At 37.5% G+C, this 19,253-nt stretch overlaps 2 protein-coding genes across 3 annotated transcripts in view; one reads left to right on the forward strand and one right to left on the reverse strand.

The window, feature by feature from the left end:
* SKIC3 (SKI3 subunit of superkiller complex) overlaps positions 1–19,253 on the reverse strand; it is a 147,284-nt gene that overhangs the window by 109,986 nt on the left and 18,045 nt on the right. The window lies entirely within an intron of this gene.
* Positions 1–19,253, forward strand: part of ARSK (arylsulfatase family member K) — a 55,463-nt gene that overhangs the window by 3,793 nt on the left and 32,417 nt on the right. The window contains exons 1-3 of one of the 2 annotated variants that reach the window (XM_070794042.1): positions 625–766; positions 4,395–4,524; positions 7,878–8,037. In XM_070794042.1, the coding sequence (XP_070650143.1) occupies positions 4,455–4,524; positions 7,878–8,037 (230 nt within the window). In that variant the 5' untranslated portion in view covers positions 625–766; positions 4,395–4,454. Of the gene's footprint in view, positions 1–624; positions 767–4,394; positions 4,525–7,877; positions 8,038–19,253 lie in introns of those variants that run through there. The other variant, XM_019965434.2, reaches the window with a different exon arrangement.

Genomic DNA, 19,253 nt, shown 5'->3' on the forward strand with positions numbered 1-19,253 from the left:
GGATGAACCTAAAGTCATTACGCTAAGTGAGAGAAGCTACTCAGAAGGGACAACATACTGTATGATTCCATTTGTCCAAAGAAAGCAAATCTACAGAGACAAAAATTAGAGACAGACCAACAGTTACCTAGATTCGGGAGAACAGGAGGATTAACGCGTGACAGTTAAGGAATACTAGATTTCTTTTGGACATGATGAGAATGTTCTAAAATCGATAGTGATGATGCTTACACAATTCCCTAAATATACTAAAAAAAACCACTGAATTGTATAAATTAAATGGGTTAGTTGCATGATGTGTGAATTATATCTTAATAAACCCATTTTTTCAAAGAGAAAATAAACACCTCAGCCTGAGTCTTAAGGGCATAAGGGCATAAGCATCCTCTCTGCCCCCCTCCTTCACCCCTGCACCTCTGCTGTTTGTAGTTTTCATGAGGTTTCGGGAGTGCTATACACAGGACTGTGTAGTAGTGTCTAGTGAGGCTCTCATTCAGTCTGATGAACAGATCTGAAAAGAATGCTCTAAACAGTCTTGCTTGATAATAAGTCAGACAGTTAAGATTACTATTATATTCTTTCATTAGATTGATGTCTTGAAATCTAAACATCACTGGTTTTCCCTGGCCCAGAATAAGGAGTTGCATACCAAGTCATGAATATTCTTTGGAAGGACTGATGCTGAAGCTGAAGCTCCAATACTTTGGCCACCTGATGCAAAGAACTGACTCAATGGAAAAGACCCTGATGCTGGGAAAGATTGAAGGTGGGAGAAGGGGATGACAGAGGATGAGATGATTGGATCTAGGACATGAGTTTGAGCAAACTCCAGAAGTTGGTGATGGACAGGGAAGCCTGGTGAGCTGCAGTCCATGAGGTTGCAAAGAGTCATACACGACTGAGCAACTGAACTGAACTGAACCAAGTCGTGGCTCTAGAAGGAGCAATCCAGATCACAGAATTATATCTACCAAAAAGCTTATCCATCCCAAGGCAGGAAATGCCTGCCTCCCAGGAGAGTCAAGAATAATAGCAGAATTCAAAAACTAAGGCAAAAGGCAATTGGTATCATTTCTGGCACTTTTATGCAGAAAGCCAATTCAGTTCAGTTCATCCTCTGTCATCCCCTTCTCCTCCTGCCTTCAGTCTTTCCAAGCATCAGGGTCAGTTCTTCTCATCAGGTGGCCAAAGTACTGAAGTTTCAGCTTCAGCATCAATCAGTCTTTCCAATGAAAACTCAGCACTGGTTTCCTTTAGGATGGACTGGTTGGATCTCCTTGCAGTCCAACGGACTCTCAAGAGTCTTCTCCAACACCACAGTTCAAAAGTATCAATTCTTTGGTGCTCAGAAAGCCAATTAGTGGGTCTCTTTTTCTTTTTTAAATGCCCAGTTTTAGGGTACTCGATTTGTTTAAACAGTAGGAATGGCCTTAAGATAATGAAAGTTATTCTGAAAACCATTCTGGAAGATTTTCTCTCCCAACTAAAATGTGCTAGAACTGTACTAAGACCTGACTATTCATTGTGAACTACAGTACCACACGATGGAAAACTTACTTTCTCTGTGGTTTTCATCAGCTAACCATGTTAAGATCCATTTCAGTTCAGATTGAATTACTATGTGAACCACCTCCCATCGATACCATGAGCAATGGTACCACTTTAGCCTTTTTTTAAAAGTATTTGCTAGTGTGTAAAAACTACATGAAGCTAAAAAGCCAAAACTTCTAGAAATGTTCAATATCTTCTCTAATAATACAGTTTTGATCTTCATTTAAAGTATTAGTATGCTTTTGACCTTGAGAATATGTGTAGCATAATTTAAATATTTTCTCAGAACCTAGTCAAATATAAATCATCCCATTGATGCACATAATCCAGGTTTATTAAGTTTTACAAAAATGCAGTGTTGAATTTTGAACATATTGAATTTGTCTTTTGTAACTTATACAGCTCTGAATTAAAGACTTGTTTCATTTCACTCACTGAATATTTATTGAGTGCCTTTATATCGTAGGCAGTAATCTTTACATGGACCACCTTTTACATATTCTGTGCTAGAAACTTCCCGAAGTGAGGTAGTTATCCCCTCCCCCATTTGCCATCCTTGCTATTCTGCTATTTAAAGATACCTGCTTTCTCGTCTGCTTTCCATGGAAATGAGTCAAGAAATTGCTAACATGAATTACAGACACACTGCTGTATCCATTCAGTGGTCATTATACCCGTCTAAATCTAGTTGCAGGACTTGGAGTCCAAGCCTCACTGTCTGAATTGTATGGCATCCCAGTGCTTCTGCTACAAGACCTGCTCCATCCCTCCAAAAGGATGAACCTGGGTGGCTGGGTTGTCTAGAATCCATCCAGTGGCCACAAATGGTTATTGTCCCCCATGTCCAAAAGATTGAAGGAATAAGACCTGTAGGCATTTGGGTTTTATCAAGATAAGTTTCCGAGAGTTTGAATTTATGGACTTAGTGAAATTCTTACAAGGGTAGAGTGTGCACTTTTGTCCTGGGCTCCCTTGCTTATCATTGAGGAAATAAGGAGTTACTTGCTTAGTATTCAGTGATTACTTCTGCTAGAAGTGGTATTTATTTCAACATATAAGCATGCTCTAACTTTACCCACCTTTTAAAAAATCCTGACCTTAATCCCACATTTCTCCTATATCTAACCCTCTATTAGCTAACATCCATCCCATTTTTTTTTGTTTTGTTTTGTTTTCCTTTGCAAAAAAATACTTAGAAGTGGTTTCTCCACCTGCCATCTCACCTCCCATTCTCTCTTCCCTTTCTGTTTTAGGTGTCCATTCTTACGACTCCATTGGAAGTGCTCCTGTCAACGTCACCAGCCACCAATTCCAATGTGCATTTTCTGACCTTATTTACATACCCTCTCAACACAGCTATTCCATCTCTCTTGACACACTGTCTTCCCTCAGCTTTCATGAGACTCAGTCTCCTGATACCTTCCTCCCTCACTAGTCATTCTTTCTCAGTTTCCCACTCTGCCTTCTCTTCTTACCTGGGACTCCTCAGGGCTTCTTTCTTTCTTTTCTCTCTCTCCCTAAAAGATTTTACTGTCTCACAGTTTTCAATGCCATGGATATATTAAAGCCTTGTTTCACTAGGATAGACTTCTCTGAGCTCCAGATTCCTATATGTACCCTAATTTGTATCTCCATTTGGAAATCTCAGACATCTCAAAGATGTATGTATGTCCTGTATTTTGGATTAGCTCACTTTTAAACTGTATTTTATTTACAAAACTACACTGAAAACATACAATAGATATAACTCCAGGACTGGAACATTCTTTTTTCTCTTTTTTGCTCTTTACCAAGAAGAGTTCTTCAATTCCCAATTCAATTCCAAAATAGGTATCTCCAACCTAAACATCTCTTCCAGTCTTCCAGCTCATCTCTCCAGCTGCCTAGTTGTTATCTCCACCACGTCCTGCAGGCATCTCTATTTGAATGGGTGACCCTCCTCATTCTTCAGCTCTCACTTCCCAGAGAAGCCTTCCCTGTTCACTCTTACCAAGAAGGTTTCCTTTGTTGTTCTGTATCTTTAGATTTTTTTTCAAGGCCATATAACAGTAATGGTATTGTAATTATTCTTGGTTTATTCTTGGTTTCCCTGATGCTGGGAAAGATTGAAGGCAGGAAGAAAAGGGGACGACAGAGGATGAGATGGCTGGATGGCATCACTGACTCAATGGACATGAGTTTGGGTAAACTCTGGGAGTTGGTGATAGACAGGGAAGCCTGACGTGCTGCAGTCCATGGGGTCACAAAGAGTCAGACCCGACTGAGTGACTGAACTGATGTTTTTTGCCTCTCCCACTAGTCTATAAGCTTCATGAGGCCAGGGACTCTATTTTTATTCACCATTGTATCTCCAGATCTTTCATAGTGCCTGGCACATACCAAATACTCAACAAACATTGGTTCAGTCAGTCCATCCAACTTTCCATTAATTTCTTTCATTTATTTTCTGTATTCAAATGGATCTAAGTCTCACACAACATGAATTTACACTATTATGAGCCAGAGAATGATAACACTTTGTCTACTTGTTTTCATTATTTGAAGGTTCTTAGGATCATATTGAAGTTTTTTGCTACTTGTGAATTTTTTTTTAATATTCATTTATTTGGCTATACCAGGTCTTAGTTGCAGCAGGCAAACTCTTAGTTGCGGCATGTGAGGTCTAGTTCCCAGCACAGGGATCAAACCTGGGCCCTCTGCATTGGGAGTATGGAGTCTTAGCCTCTGGACCACCAGGGAAGTCCCAACTACTTGGGAACTTTATGGTTAAAATTAAAGGAAATTATTTTCTTCTTTTGCGATGTAATCAGTGCTTCATAAACAATTAAATTTCTTTATTCCAGGATGGAAGGCTAACATTTTATCCAGGAAGTCAGGTAGTGAAACTTCCTTTTATCAACTTCATGAAGGCACATGGCACTTCCTTTCTAAATGCCTACACAAACTCTCCAATCTGCTGTCCATCGCGTGCAGGTACGAACATGCTTAATTTTACTGGAAGTAGCCCCACCCTGAAAATGTTTTCACACTTTAAAAGATTATACTCCAAAATAGGATAGTAAATCATATTTGGCATCTAATAAAAATTTTTGAATATATGTGAGATGTGTTTCAGGGTATGTAATGGGTATTGGGGGTTTCCCTCATGGCTCAGCGGTAAAGAATCGGCCTCCTAATGCAGAAAACATGAGTTTGATCCCTGGCTTGGGAAGATTTCCTGGTGAAGGAAAAGGCAGCCCCTCCGGTATTCTTGCCTGGGAAATCACATGGACAGAGGAGCATGCAACTCCATGGGGTTGCAAAGGGTGAGGCATGAGTTAGTGACTAAACAACAACATTGGGTATTGGGCTTTTTTAAGAGTAGAAATTTTATCACCTAAAATGGTGTTTAGTTAAAGTCTGTTGTTTCATTTCCTTATGACTGGTGACTAAGAATCTCAACTCTCCAGGCAAATTCAGAAATGCTTATATTTCCTAGAGGAGTTCCATTTAAATTTTTCAGTAAGAGATAAGTAGTTGGGAGGGGATTGTAAAGTATACTAAGGAACTGAACTGAAGGAGTGTTAGTCACTCACTTGTGTCTGACTCTTTGCGACTGCATGGACTGTAGCCCGCCAGGCTCCTCTGTCCTTGGGATTCTCCAGACAAGAATACTGGAGTAGGTTGCCATTCCGTTTTCCAGGGGATCTTCCCAACCTGGGGATCGAAGCCAGGTCTCCTGTATTGCAGGCAGATTCTTTAGCATCTGAGCTACAAAGTAGTAAAACTTCTCAGGTATACCTGGAATTTTCCGTATTATTGCAGATTAGGTATTTTTTCCTTCGGTCTCAATTAACTTCTATCCCAAATCTACCTGTTTACTTTTATTATAGTAATTTATGAAATAGGCAGTTAAGTCATGACTAACTGAAAAAAAGAAGAAATCGACATTTTTATAAATTCTGTTCTCTGATAGAGTTGTCTTTCTCTTCCACTTTATGATGGTTTGCACTGGAACTCACAAATAGCAGCCAATGATTTTCTTTTGTCCGTTAAGTTCCTGACATCATATTCTGCATGATTTGAGCCACATGTTTTTATTTTGTGACTACGTTTTCAGCACTACCAACTATATAATCACTGATGATTAAAAGAAACCTGAAGTGTATTATAAATGATGTTTCCATGATGAAGGACCAGGTGTATTACAAACACTTTTGTTCACTTTTTGTTCTTTTTTGAGCAAGTGGAATGAGAGCTGTCCTGGGGTGAGGTGAGGACTGGGTTCCGGTCCTCAATGGACTATGTCAGGCGCGCCCCTCCGTTTCCTAATCGCAGAATGCTGTATGCACTGTGTCCCTCACAGGGCTGTTCTAGCATCAAGTGAGATAATGGATTTTAAAAGTGCTCAAGGAACGCTAAAGATTTCAGAAATGTTAGGTGATCCTTTTCCTGGAAGAAGTCTATTTTGAACAGTTAGAACAAAGAGAAGGGAATAATCGTAATAAAAACTCACATATATTGCATTCTTACTGCGTGCCTGGCCATATTCTAACTGCCTTTGCGGGTCTTAATTTATATAATTATCCACATTGTCACAAAGTGGAAATTGTTGTTATAAACATTTTGCAGATGAAAACTAAAGTACTGGAAGGTTATATAACTTATCAAAGGGCTAGCAGTGTTGGGATTCAATGCCAGGTGATACCCTATTCCACTTCTCATGAAGAAAGCATTTTGTTAGATGAGAAAAGGATTCAACCCTACTACATGTGTACACAGAAAAGAGAAAAGGCTTTTTTTCCCTGCTTTACTGAGATACAATTGACATAAAACACTGTGTTAGTTTAAGGTATACACCATATTCTAGAGAGAATAAGAACATTTTCATGAGCTGAATCAGTCAGATCAGGTTTATGTGCATCACACAGCACTTATAGCAACATATAGCCATAGTGCTACCTCCCACAAAAGCAGCAACAATGAGGTAACTACCAAAGCTAAGCCCCACACACTGGGGCCTTACTAACATTGTGTCCCCAGGACCAAGGTCAATGACTGGAACATAGCTGCAGAGCAAGTGATTTTTTAAAAAGTACAAACTAAGCCCAAAGTTAGTAGAAGAAAGAAAACAAACAAAGATCAAAGTGGAAATAAATGAAGTAGAGACTAAAAGCTCAACAGAAAAGATAATAAAACTAAGGTTTTTTTTTTTTTTAACGGACAAATCCTTAGCTATACTTTCCAAAAAAAAGAAAGGACTAAGAAATTAAAGAGGAAACATTACTACTGATACCACAGAAAGGTATTTATAGCTATGACCTTCCCTCTTAGAAATGCTTTTTGCTGCATGCCATTTGTGTTGCTGTGCTGTATTTTCATTTTCATTTGTCTCGAAATTGTTTTTTCTCTTTTCTTCTTTGACCCATTGGTTGTTTAGGAGTATGTTGCTTAATCTCCACATATTTGTGAGTTTTCCATTTTTCTTCTTGTAATTGGTTCTAGTTTCATATCATTGTGGTCAGAAAAGATGCTTGATTGATTTTTAAATTTCTTAAATTTTTAAGAATTTAAGTCTTAGTAAATTTAATTACTCAGTCTTGTTGTATGACCGAACATGATATTCCTGGCGAATATTTCATTTGCACTTGAAAAGAATGTACTTTCTGTGTGTTTGGATGGAATGTTCTGAAAATGTTAAGTCCATCTGTTCTAACAGGTAGTCTAGTGTTTCCTTTTTGATTTTCTGTCTGAAAGATCTATTTGCTGTTGAAAGTGGGGGTATTGAAGTCCCCTAGTATTTGTGTCTATTTCTCCGTTTAGTCCTGTTAATATTTGGGAAAAGATTTATTGACTAAACAATCATAGCTGTAGAAAATAAGAGAGAAGACATAACTAAAAAGTACACTTAACTTTTTTGTGGCAAGCCGGTAACAAGACAAGAAACAAGGAAAATCCTTGGGAATTTTGGGAAAATGAGATCTGTACTTCATTTGACCAACGTGGAAAGTTGACCAATAAATACATAGTGATTATTTTTATGATTGAAAGAAACTCAAGTAAGATAGGCTTTATATTTAATTCCATCTATTTACCTTAAACAACCTGACCTGTAAGCCTTAGAGATTCACCTGTAAAGCGGAAATAGGAACTCATTTCAGTTTTCCCCTGAATAAAACGAGGTAACAATAAAAAATGTTAGGTAAAACACCTAATGCAGGTATATCTTATTGCAGAGCCTGAGCTCTGAACTAGTCATCTCTTTTCTCTCTTGGTATAATTGTCTCAGTCATCAAAATAAATTGTTAAGCTTTGTTTACACTGATCCCATTTTTTTTTTCCACCAGCAATGTGGAGTGGGCTCTTCACTCACTTAACAGAATCTTGGAATAACTTTAAGGGCTTAGATCCAAATTATACAACATGGATGGATGTCATGGAGAAGCATGGCTACAGAACACAAAAATTTGGAAAACTGGACTATACTTCAGGACATCACTCCATCAGGTAAAAAATAAAATAAAAGTGATTCTCTGGCAGAGAATGAATATGTATACACATGACTGATCGCCTTTGCCGTCCACCTTAAACTATCTTTACATTGCTGATCAGCTAAAAGTTAATCTAAAATTAAAAGTTTTAAAAAATGATTTTCATAGACAGCCCACTACTGTAATACATACATGTACCCTTTTTGACTTCTGTTATTTCTCTGCAAAGCTGAAAGTAAATCTCTTAACCTCTAGATTGTGTTAATTTGGCTAAATCTTTAGCTTTCTTTAACCTTCTTAAAATATTGAAATTACTTATATGCTAGTAATTTTGTTTTCTTTAAACATTAAAGGTCTATAAAATTGTGTAGTCCATGAGTTATTTTGATTTATATATACAATGGCTGCTTTATTTACTTTAAAATTTGTTTCATAGACTATAATCTTCTTGTTACTTGCTTTTGTCAGTTCTCTCCAACTTTAGTTTTCTATTGTAATTTTTTTCTTTCATTTTACTCAGTCCTCAAAATTAGGCAACCAAGCATAGGCGGTAAGAGTAGAAATCTAGAATCAGATTGCCTACTTTTGAATCCTAGTTTCTTGGTTTACTACTAACCAGCAGTATAATCTTAGGGCTATTATTTAAGCTAACTTCCTTAAATTTAAGTAATTTTTAAAATAAAATTTAAATATTAAATAATGTTATTTAAATTTCTTTGTGGTGAATTCTAAATGAAATACTATGTGCTCATTTCATGGAGTTTTACCAGTTTCTCTTTAAAATCCTTCTACTTTTTAGAAAGTAAGGTTAATCCAAAGTCAGATACACCCATTCATATTATCATATTTGAAATTTTTTTTTTGTTTTTGTTGTTTCCTCAGTCAGTCCAATAATGAAAAAGAATCTAAGATTGAACGCCACGTACTCCGTATCACTGTCGCACTCTGTGTGAGATGGTTAAACTTTGATCTAAGTGTTATTCCTCAGTGGGATAATCTTTCTTGGCGTGCACAGATCCTGTTTCTCCTTTGTACTACTTTATTCCCACTGCCATCATAGTGCCTGTACATTGTAGACACACAGTTAAATGTTTTGGTTAATGAATAAATGAATGGAATAAAAAGTTATAGCTTATTATTTGATAAACAATGATATTCTATTTTACCTAGGGTTAAAATCAATAAAAGGAAAAGAGCTACTTAAACATTGATATTTGGGAAATCAAAGATGGTTTTCAGTGTAATAATTGCTTATAGCATATTTTCATTTACTGATCCTCTCACCAGAGCTTCAGTTCAGTTCAGTTCAGTTGCTCAGTTATGTCCGACTCTTTGCAACCCCATGAATCGCAGCACGCCAGGCCTCCCTGTCCATCACCAACTCCTGGAACTTGCTCAAACTCATGTCCATCGAGTCGGTGATGCCATCCAGCCATCTCATCCTCTGTCATCCCCTTCTCCTGCCCCCAATCCCTTCCAGCATCAGAGTCCTCTCCAATGAGTCAACTCTTCCCATGAGGTGGCCAAAGTACTGGAGTTTCAACTTTAGCATCAGTCCTTCTAAAGAACACCCAGGACTGATCTCCTTTAGAATGGACTGGTTGGATCTCCTTGCAGTCCAAGGGACTCTCAAGAGTCTTCTCCAACACCACAGTTCAAAAGCATCAATTGTTCCGTGCTCAGCTTTCTTCATAGTCCAACTCTCACATCCATACATGACCACTGGAAAAACCATAGCCTTGACTAGACGGACCTTTGTTGGCAAAGTAATGTCTCTGCTTTTTAACATGCTATCTAGGTTCAGTTCAGTTCAGTTCAGTCTCAGTCGTGTCCGACTCTTTGCGACCCTTAGGAAACTTAAATAAACTGTCAAGACTGTATTCCTGCTGTATGTGCCCACATATGGCACTTGACTGACACATAGGTTAAGGCTGCTGTGAATGGCATGTCTGCATGAGTTACAGCACAGTATCTTTCAGATTTTTCTGTACAAGTTTAAAGACGAGTTTCAGGGAGGGAAAACATATCTCATGTTGATGTTTGGTAGAAAGCAACACAGTACTGTGAAGCAATTATGCTTCAATTAAAAATAAATTAAAAAAAAGGTCTCTCACTATAAAACATCATAAATAGGTGCATTCAGTGTTTTTTGATAGACTGACTCTCAAAACTAGTTTTTATAACATTGTGCTACCTTTACCACTGAAAGTGGTAAAGCAATTTTTGAACCTGTTTGTATTTTCAGCCAGGTTTACAAGTCCCTTTAGTTTATTGCTCCAATTCTCTTTCTTTTCTCGACATCATGTGATGCTTTCTTCTTGTACCAGTTTAGGGACACTAATCCAGCTATGTGTCCCTTCCTGTATATACTACACTACATCAGACTGGGAACTTTAAAGGCTACATGCTTGTTTCTTCCAGACAACTGTTAAACACGTGTTGGTGGTACCATTCGTTAAGATGACACTTACTAACTATAAGACCAAGGCAAGTTATTTATCTACTCAGGATGCCAGTTTCACTGAATGAGTGTACACTGCTGCTAAGCTGCTGCTAAGTCACTCTGTGTGACCCCATAGACAGCAGCCCACCAGGCTTCCCCATCCCTGGGATTCTCCAGGCAAGAACACTGGAGTGGGTTGCCATTTCCTTCTCCAATGCATGAAAGTGAAAAGTGAAAGGGAAGTCGCTCAGTCGTGTCCGACTCTTCACGACCCCATGGACTGCAACCTACCAGGCTCCTTCGTCCATGGGATTTTCCAGGCAAGAGTACTGGAGTGGGGTGCCATCGAGTGTATACTAGATGACTCTAAAAATTCTTTCTTTCTGAAGTTCTATGACCTCACTGGAGTACGGTTACATGGTTTATAAAATCCTGATATTAATCTGCCCTCTCACATTATAGGTGTTGTGCTCATAATAAGTCTAATTAGGTTCAAATTTTCTGTATCTTCTTAGCAATTGAAAGGAAATGTGTACTTAATTCTTAAGGTGTTTTGATCACTTTCTCTATGGGGTAAAACTTTTGTCATCACATCCCCAAAGTCTCAAACAGTGGTCTCAATCAAGGGCAATTTTTGACACCCCCACAAGACTTTTGACAGTGTCTGCAGACACTTTTGGTTGACAGCACAGGGGGAATGCTGCTGCCATCTAGATGGTAGAGGCCAAGGCTGCTGCCAAACAACCCACAATGCACTGGACAGCACCCACTTCTCCAAACAAAAAACGAACAAGCTGAAAACGTCAGTAGTGCAAAGGGCGAGGAACCATGATCTCAAGCTAAATACTTTATACTCATCATCATGGCCTTAGGAATGTCACACTGCAAGGCATCACTGGCATTTTCAGTTCAGTTTAGTCGCTCAGTCATGTCCAACTCTTTGCCCGCCCTTGGACTGCAGCGTGCCGGGCCTCCCTGTCCATCACCAGCTCCCAGAGCTTGCTCAGGCTCATGTCTGTCAAGTCAGTGATGCCATCCAACTGTCTCATTCTCTGTCATCCCCTTCTCCTCCCGCCTTCAATCTTTCCTAGCATCAGGATCTTTTCCAACGAGTCCGTTCTTTGTATCAAGTGACCAAAGTATTGGAGCTTCTGCTTCAGCATCAGTCCTTCTGATGAATATTCAGGACTGATTTCCTTTAGGATGGACTGGTTGGATCTCCTTGAGTTCAAGGGACTCTCAAGAGTCTTCAACACCACAGTTCAAAAGCATCAATTCTTCAGCATTCAGCTTTCTTTATAGTCCAACTCTCAAATCCGTGTATGACTACTGGAAAAATCATAGCTTTGACTAGATGGACCTCAGTAAAGTAATGTCTCTGCTTTTTAATATGCTGTCTAGGTTGAGCATAACTTTTTTTCCAAGAAGCAAGCATCTTTTAAGTTCATGATTGCAGTCACCAACTTGCATTTTGAATTTTATTTATTGTCCCATATTCTAAGGGTTAAGATCCACTTAACAGTAGTATTTCAGTTTTTTTTAGAATCAACAAAATCAAAGAAAATGTTAATTTGGAAGTGTATAGAATTAGAAGGTCTTGAGTAATTGATTTTTATAGATATTTTAAAAACTAGATTTCTAAGATCAGTACATTAAAGACGGTAAACATTAAGTAACTTTCCTTAAAATACTAAGACTAAGATGATCCTTACTAAAGTTACAAGGGTAAAATCATGTATGGAACACCCGTTCAGAAAATATTTATTAACCCACCTACAGAGTCCCAGATGCTATTTTTAAGTGATGGGAATACTGTAGTGATCAAAACACAAAAATCTCTAACCTCATGGAACTTATACTCTAGTGGCAAATTTAAGCAAATCAGGAGCAAATATAAGCAAAACACTGTCCTATCTTTCCTGGCTAAAAGTTTAAAACCTAAAATCAGATGCCCTGGCACTTCGTCTTATTCCTGTTGTTCTCATCTTACTGCATAAATGTTCTCAATTCATATGTCTTAATGTGTTTCTGAAACCTGTCACAATAGGCCGTACTTAATCCCATGAGACAAATTAAAAATTAGAAGCCTACTTCCTAAGTGAGAGAATTGCTATGGCAAACTTTTTAGCTTGAGCTTGACAACCGGCAAAAGGCGGCAAACCATGGACTGCTCTCACATCTTCTTGTTCCCTTGGCCTCCAGACCAGAAGCACAGGCTTTCTAACTAGAACCTAAGTGGCCAAGAGGGAAGCAGCAGAACTCGAACAGCAACCATAGGGTCCCTTTCAATTCTGCAGCCCAATAAATAAGTCTGTGTTTATCTCATCCATTTCTACTTTTATTTTAACTGTATAATCTAAGATCGTACGTGGGGCTTCCCAGGTGGCTCAGTGGTAAAGAATCTCCCTGCCAATGTAGGAGACCTGGATTTGATCCCAGGTCAGGAAGATCTCCTGGAGAAGGAAATGGCAACCCACTCCCATATTCTTGCCTGAAAAATCCCATGGACAGAGGAGCCTGGTAGGCTACAGTCCATGGGGTCGCAGAGTCGGACACAACTTAGGAACTGAACAATAACAACAGGCTCCTACCTGCCTTAGATCAGATTTATCCATACTAAAGAGGAGTGTATTTTATTCTTTTCCTTATAATGGAAAAAGATATCCATTTCTCTGGTCATTTTTGAAGCATTTTTAGAACCCCACAACTACATACCTTGTTGTTTTTAATGAAATTCAGTATCTAAAACAGCTTGCATTATTCTGAGTACATTGCCAGAATGACTGCTGATAGTGAAAAAGCCTGCTATTATTTTATTTTATTGCTCCAGAACCCTCGCTTCTGATATCTAGCAAATTCTGGCTGAAGCAGCTACTGGGGCTATCTTCAGAATGCTGTCTACCATAACTCCTATGTCAGTTTCTTGGAATACCAGTGATAGTTCTAAGTCTACAATTTCATTACGATTCTTAGATTTTTTCCCATTTAATTACTCAAGTTTAAGGTCCTGTGTATAGCTGCTCTCAGTGAAGTGTAAAAGGAGGGGCCCTTTTGCCAGTGCTGACCATTCGTGGAATTTATTCCAATCTACTTTTCGAAGAACCTGAAGATATCTAATAAGGTGGAGATTTCACTTTTTAATTTAACATTAGCATTAGCCAGATATGACCTGGCTAAAGTGACTTACGGTTTAAAACATGAGATTTTTTTTTTAAAGTCTAAAAAAATTACAGTATAGGACAAAATATGGTGAGTTATGTTTAAAGGAAGAAGCAAACACATCCAGATTTTTTTTCAAGGGGTGGGAGAAAAAGCTGTAAAGTACTACATTTTGTCTATTCTACGGTGCACATTTTTTTCCCCACAATTTAACATATCTGAAGTTGCAATGCATCTTACAATTGATGACTACAAAATTCTGTTATAGTCTTCTTGGGAGTGTTTTCTCTTAATAGTATATATTTTTCAAAAGAGTACATTTCATATTACTAGCCTTTTAGATTTGATAAACTTGCAAAAGTAGAACATCAATAGGCTTAGGTGGAGGACAGGAAGAAGACTTCTGAACAAATGCAACCAAGTAGGAAACTGAAAACCCTTTGGAAGACACTGGATAAGCCCGAATTCCTGTAAGGAAGCCATGAAAGGTAAAACTTTAATATGTGAGAAGGACTTGAACAAGCTGAGGCACTGGCAGAAAACAGCCTGCCTGTTTCAGCAGAGAAGCTGAATATGAGAATCTCCATACAATTTTTGTTCTGTAAAAAAAAAAAAAAATTAACCTTGGAGTAGTTCTGTTCTATTCTTTTCATCCTTGAACATATTTCTTGCCCTCCAATCAAGTCCCGTGGTGATTTTAGATCAGATTTTGGCGTTCGTGTAATTACTTGATTGATCCAACTTGTCTCCTTTCACGTTTCACTTGTTTTCTAAGCAGTCTTTCCATCCTGCCACTTGGCTCTTTCACTGACTACATCCTATTCCAGTTAGCCAGGAAGCATCTGGCTCTTCTTCTAACATGATGCCAGAATGCAGAATTTCAAAAGTAAGGTATAAAAAAAAAATAGAAAAAGCAAGATACTTACTCTCTAAGGAATATATTAAAAATTTAACTCATCCTACAGTTTCTAAAGAAGAATATTAAAATGTCTGGAAGTACATAGGTAAAGCAGCACTCTTAATATTAAAAATAAAGCAACAACCACAGTATCTACTGTATTCTTTAGACTCAAGCAAGACAAGAATGTGCTTTAAAAAAATTATGTGCAAGAATATTGCTTAAGCAGATGAGGAATTAAAAGTTGGTATCTGTCAACACAGGAAGAACAAAACTCATTAATGGCAGACAAAAGAACTAAAAAAAAATTGAGATCTAATTTAGTCTAAGGGCAAATATTATAAACCAGAATAATAGCTTGTTTTCATCATGACAATCCTTAGTTATTAAAGTAGTTAGGAAGCAAAGCACAGTGGTAACCCAAATTATTAACTATGTGAGGGAGTTTGTGTGTTTTTTAAAGAAACTAAGCTGCAGGAAAATTCAGCTTTCTAAAAATGACTGGCCCTACATGACCTCCATAGAACTAATTTTATAATCAGTGGCAAAGGATATTTATTTCTGTCATATGCTTTTATAAAACATTTTGAAGAAATGTATTTATTTTCAAAAATTACTTATTATTTTCATTATTTCATTAAAAGTACCCAAATCTTAAGTGTCAAATACTTAACACATGTTTAAAAAATTGAGCAGGGAATTCATTAAATAAACTGAGGTAGATATATACACAGTAAAATATTAGAAAGCAATTAAAAACTGATAGAGAATGGCATTTGACACAAAGGTATTCCAAAAACATATAATTTAATTTAAAAATTATGAAACAGTATGTTGCATGTCCTTTTTTGAAATATATATTGTACATACACACACTAGATAAAACTGGGAAGGTACATGCCAAAATATTACAGTGGTTGTCCATCTGTAGTAGAATTAGTGATTTTTATTTGCTTTTTGTTAATCAGTTTTTTTTTCTAAATTTCCTAATGAACTTTTACAAAAAATTATTGCAGAAAGAGATCTGGGAGAAGATTATGGGAATTTAATAAATTCTCTCAAATCTGATTGAGAAATATCCTACCATGACCTTATAGATAGATCTGGCTTGGAAAGTTGGAAGAATTAGAGGATGCACTTAGACTTATAGAACTGGACTGAAAATAAACCAAAAAGTAACTGTTTCAAGGACAAATTTTTGTAATCAAACCTTGGAGATATTTGAATTTCGAGAGAATCACAACAGATATTATTTACCATCTTTGTAAAATTCACAAAGTAATAAAGAGTTGTGGTTAATAAATGCCAAAGTGAGAAAGCTGAATATTGAGAAACTGAATATTTAGCATATGAAATATCCATGTTTGAATTACTAAAAATTAAAATTTCTTTACTTGCAAAAAAAAAAAAACGCCTTCAAGCAGCAATTCCTGTAATGTGTTTCAGTCTGAGATCACTTGTAGCTTTTTTCTATAAGAATTCTCAGAATTCTCATTGTTATATGCAGTACTTTTTCTTTTCTTTTTTTTTTTGCATACAAAAGCTCCAATTAGAATCTAGTCTTTTCAAGCTCTGAAAGTATGCCTTTAAGAGGACAGTATGTCCAGTCCTTCCCCTGACATTTCTTACAGACTCTTAAAAGTACCTTTTGCACTAGAGAAAATGTCAATCCTATTTTGTAATAGTTTTGTAAAGTTATTTATGGTTATCAAGCCTCAAAAGAAGTGGAGGATTACGACTGCAAAACTGTCTCAGAATATCTACACAAAGTTGCTGGATCCTCCAAAGTTTAGCGCCTATTTCTATATTGAGCTTGACTGTTGTTTCTATAAATTGATTTTTTAAGCAGTTTTGGGTGTGTGTGTGTGTGTATATATATATATATATATATATATATATATATAGGTAGATGCAAAGATAAAAATACTGATCCACTTTAAAGTATAAAACTATGAACTTTTGAGACTTCCCTGGTGGTCCAGTGGCTAGCACTCTGCACTCCTAATGCAAGGGGCCCAGGTTCCATCCCTGGTCAGGGAACCAGATCTTACATGCCAGAGCTAAGACCTGGAAGACCCAAATAAACAAAGTAATTTAAAGAAAAAAAAAAAAACTACTTTTTTGAATGAGTTTTGTGCTGACACTTAACCCAAATGACAAGATTTCTAAGGTAGTATTCATGTTAGAAACTGCCCACTAAAATCTTAGGTTACCCTCTACTGAGTCTTGATCAAGAAATAAAAAAAAACAAAAACAAAAAATCCTTAGGTCACTCAACTCGATCCTTAGAATCAACCAAGCTGGAGACCTAGACTCAGAAAACCGGAATCAGAAAAGGCTCCAGGTCTGAGAGCACCCCAAAGTCACGCCCAGAAACAGGCCGGTCAGATCACTGCAGCTATGGCACTGCTGCTGTCACGCATCTCTAGCTGATCCTATGTCTTTGTCACTCTCAAGATTCAGAATCCCAGGACCTGGGTGTCAAATGGGCAACCCAGGTCACTAGCCTACTCCCCAGGTGCCTGGGGTCATAGCCAGAGGGCTTATCACCCACACTTCAGCTTCTGTAATGGACAAGGGCATTTTCCCTTTCATTAGAACCCACATAATAGGAAATTCTGTCCACACAAGGGCAGGTGGTCTGGAAAACATCACAGCAACAACTTGGCTGTCTTAGTATACCATGTCCAGCAACTCACTGAGCTAATCTGCCAAGTTTTAGTTACCCAGGAGATTTTAAATAATTCCCACAGTGATGTCATTCATACCCCCATTACCATGAAAGTTACCCAGTTTAAATGAATTTATTTGATCAGAGTGACCTAGAGGATAATGATATCAATCATGATTAAGCTCTTCCTACCTTCTAGGCCCTGCGTTAGGTTTAAGATAAAATATTTCCAAAAAAGTCACTGTGTATCTTCATAGGCTTGGTAAATCATATATTCAGAAACATAGATTGAAGATTTGCAAATGGATCAAAAGATTAATTATGCAGTGAAAAGGAATTTGGATTATCAGCCTAAGAACAGGGACTGTTGTTAACACTGATCTCAAGAGATGGAATAAATGAATGTGTTAGTCACTCAGTCATGTCCGACTCTTTGGGAACCCATGGACTGTAGCCCACCAGGCTCCTCTGTCCATGGAATTCTCCAGGAAAGAATACTGGAGTGGGTTGCCATTTCCTTTTCCAGGGAATCTTCCTGACCCAGGGATCGAACCCAGGCGTTCTGCATTGCAGGCGGACTCTTTACTATCTGAGCTACCAGGGAAGCTTCAAAAGATGGAACTGGGAATAATTCTGATTCTAATACAGCTTTAAGGACCTCAATAAGCAGGAGTCAGGAGAACTTTATCCTGGTTCTCTGTTGTTAACTTATGACTTGTTTGTCTCCTCAGCTCTGGGTCTTTTCTCAGCTACATTACTTCCAGCTAGAACTCTGACTTGCACGATGCTTTTTGACTCAAGATCCATCTCCTTTTACTGACTTTCTCAACCTCATAGCTGCATTCTAGAGAATCACCAGTTACCTGTTTTTCTTTCCGAATTCAAATTCTATAAACAAGGATGATGGGCTCAACACATGTTTCATCCCAGACTCCATCATAATCACTGACCAGATTAAGGACCCAAGGGTCTGGTCCTCAGGTCAGGTGCCCACCCCTGGCCAGTTGACAAGATAGGAGAAACCTTAAATCCTACACAGTGTAGTCATCTGGGTCACCTCTTCAGTAAGGGTTGTGGACATGGTAACATGTTCAGTGCAGAGACTACTTAGTTAATTATTAATGAAAGATTTACTGGGGGATAATCCACCCACTTTATCTTTCGTATATGATGACATTTTGTCCAGGTTGTATTTTCTGTATAATACTGAAAGGCAACAGCTTACAAAAAATTTTAAATGTTAGTCACTTAAGTTGAGATGTTAAATTACTCTAAAAGTGTAATGAAAATCTCCTCCTTATCTGATGTAAGTAGTCAATGTGATCTAAACCATTAGAGGTATAATCAAAACCAAACTATTTTATCCCAGTTGCTTTTTCCGCAAGGTAGCAAATCGTCGTTTAATTTTGTGAAGTATAGTAGTAGAAGGAGTTTATGCTTGAGGAGAGTGAGGTGGTAGTATTATTTTGACTGCTAAGGGAGTTACCTCAAGTTCCAGCCTAGCACAATGCCTTGCACGTGGTAGACATTCAGTAACTATTTCTTGAATTAAATCGAAAAGCCTGTCTTTATTTGAAACCAAACTGCAGCAAATATTCTGTTAAGGGCTACAGTCACTGTCACCTAGGTATTCAAAGTTCTAAAAATTGATGCTTCCACAGTGATGAATTCACTAACAGACTAGAAAATGGTTACAAAAAAGTTCACAACCTCAAGTCCATGAAACCCCTGAGTACCCCCCAACATCAAGAGAAACAAACCTTTTGTTTCAAATTTATTTACTATTATACAATTGTATAATAATGTATAATTGCATAAATGTATTTACAATAAATATATAATAAAATAACACAGAATTAATAACTATCATTATTCATTCAACTAAAACAGACTGTTTTGTGAATGATCATGAATATATGCAAAGATAGATGACAGCCTTGTGAGTCCCTTTAAAAAAAATGGTGTGTTTCTCAACTTTGAGAGAAGAACATTTAATGGGAATGAATATGAATTGCATTTTCTCTCATTGAATTTATTAGATTGATAGTGAAATTTGCAAGG

This window comes from Bos indicus, chromosome 7 (genome assembly GCF_029378745.1).
Source record: "Bos indicus isolate NIAB-ARS_2022 breed Sahiwal x Tharparkar chromosome 7, NIAB-ARS_B.indTharparkar_mat_pri_1.0, whole genome shotgun sequence".
NCBI lineage: Eukaryota > Metazoa > Chordata > Mammalia > Artiodactyla > Bovidae > Bos > Bos indicus.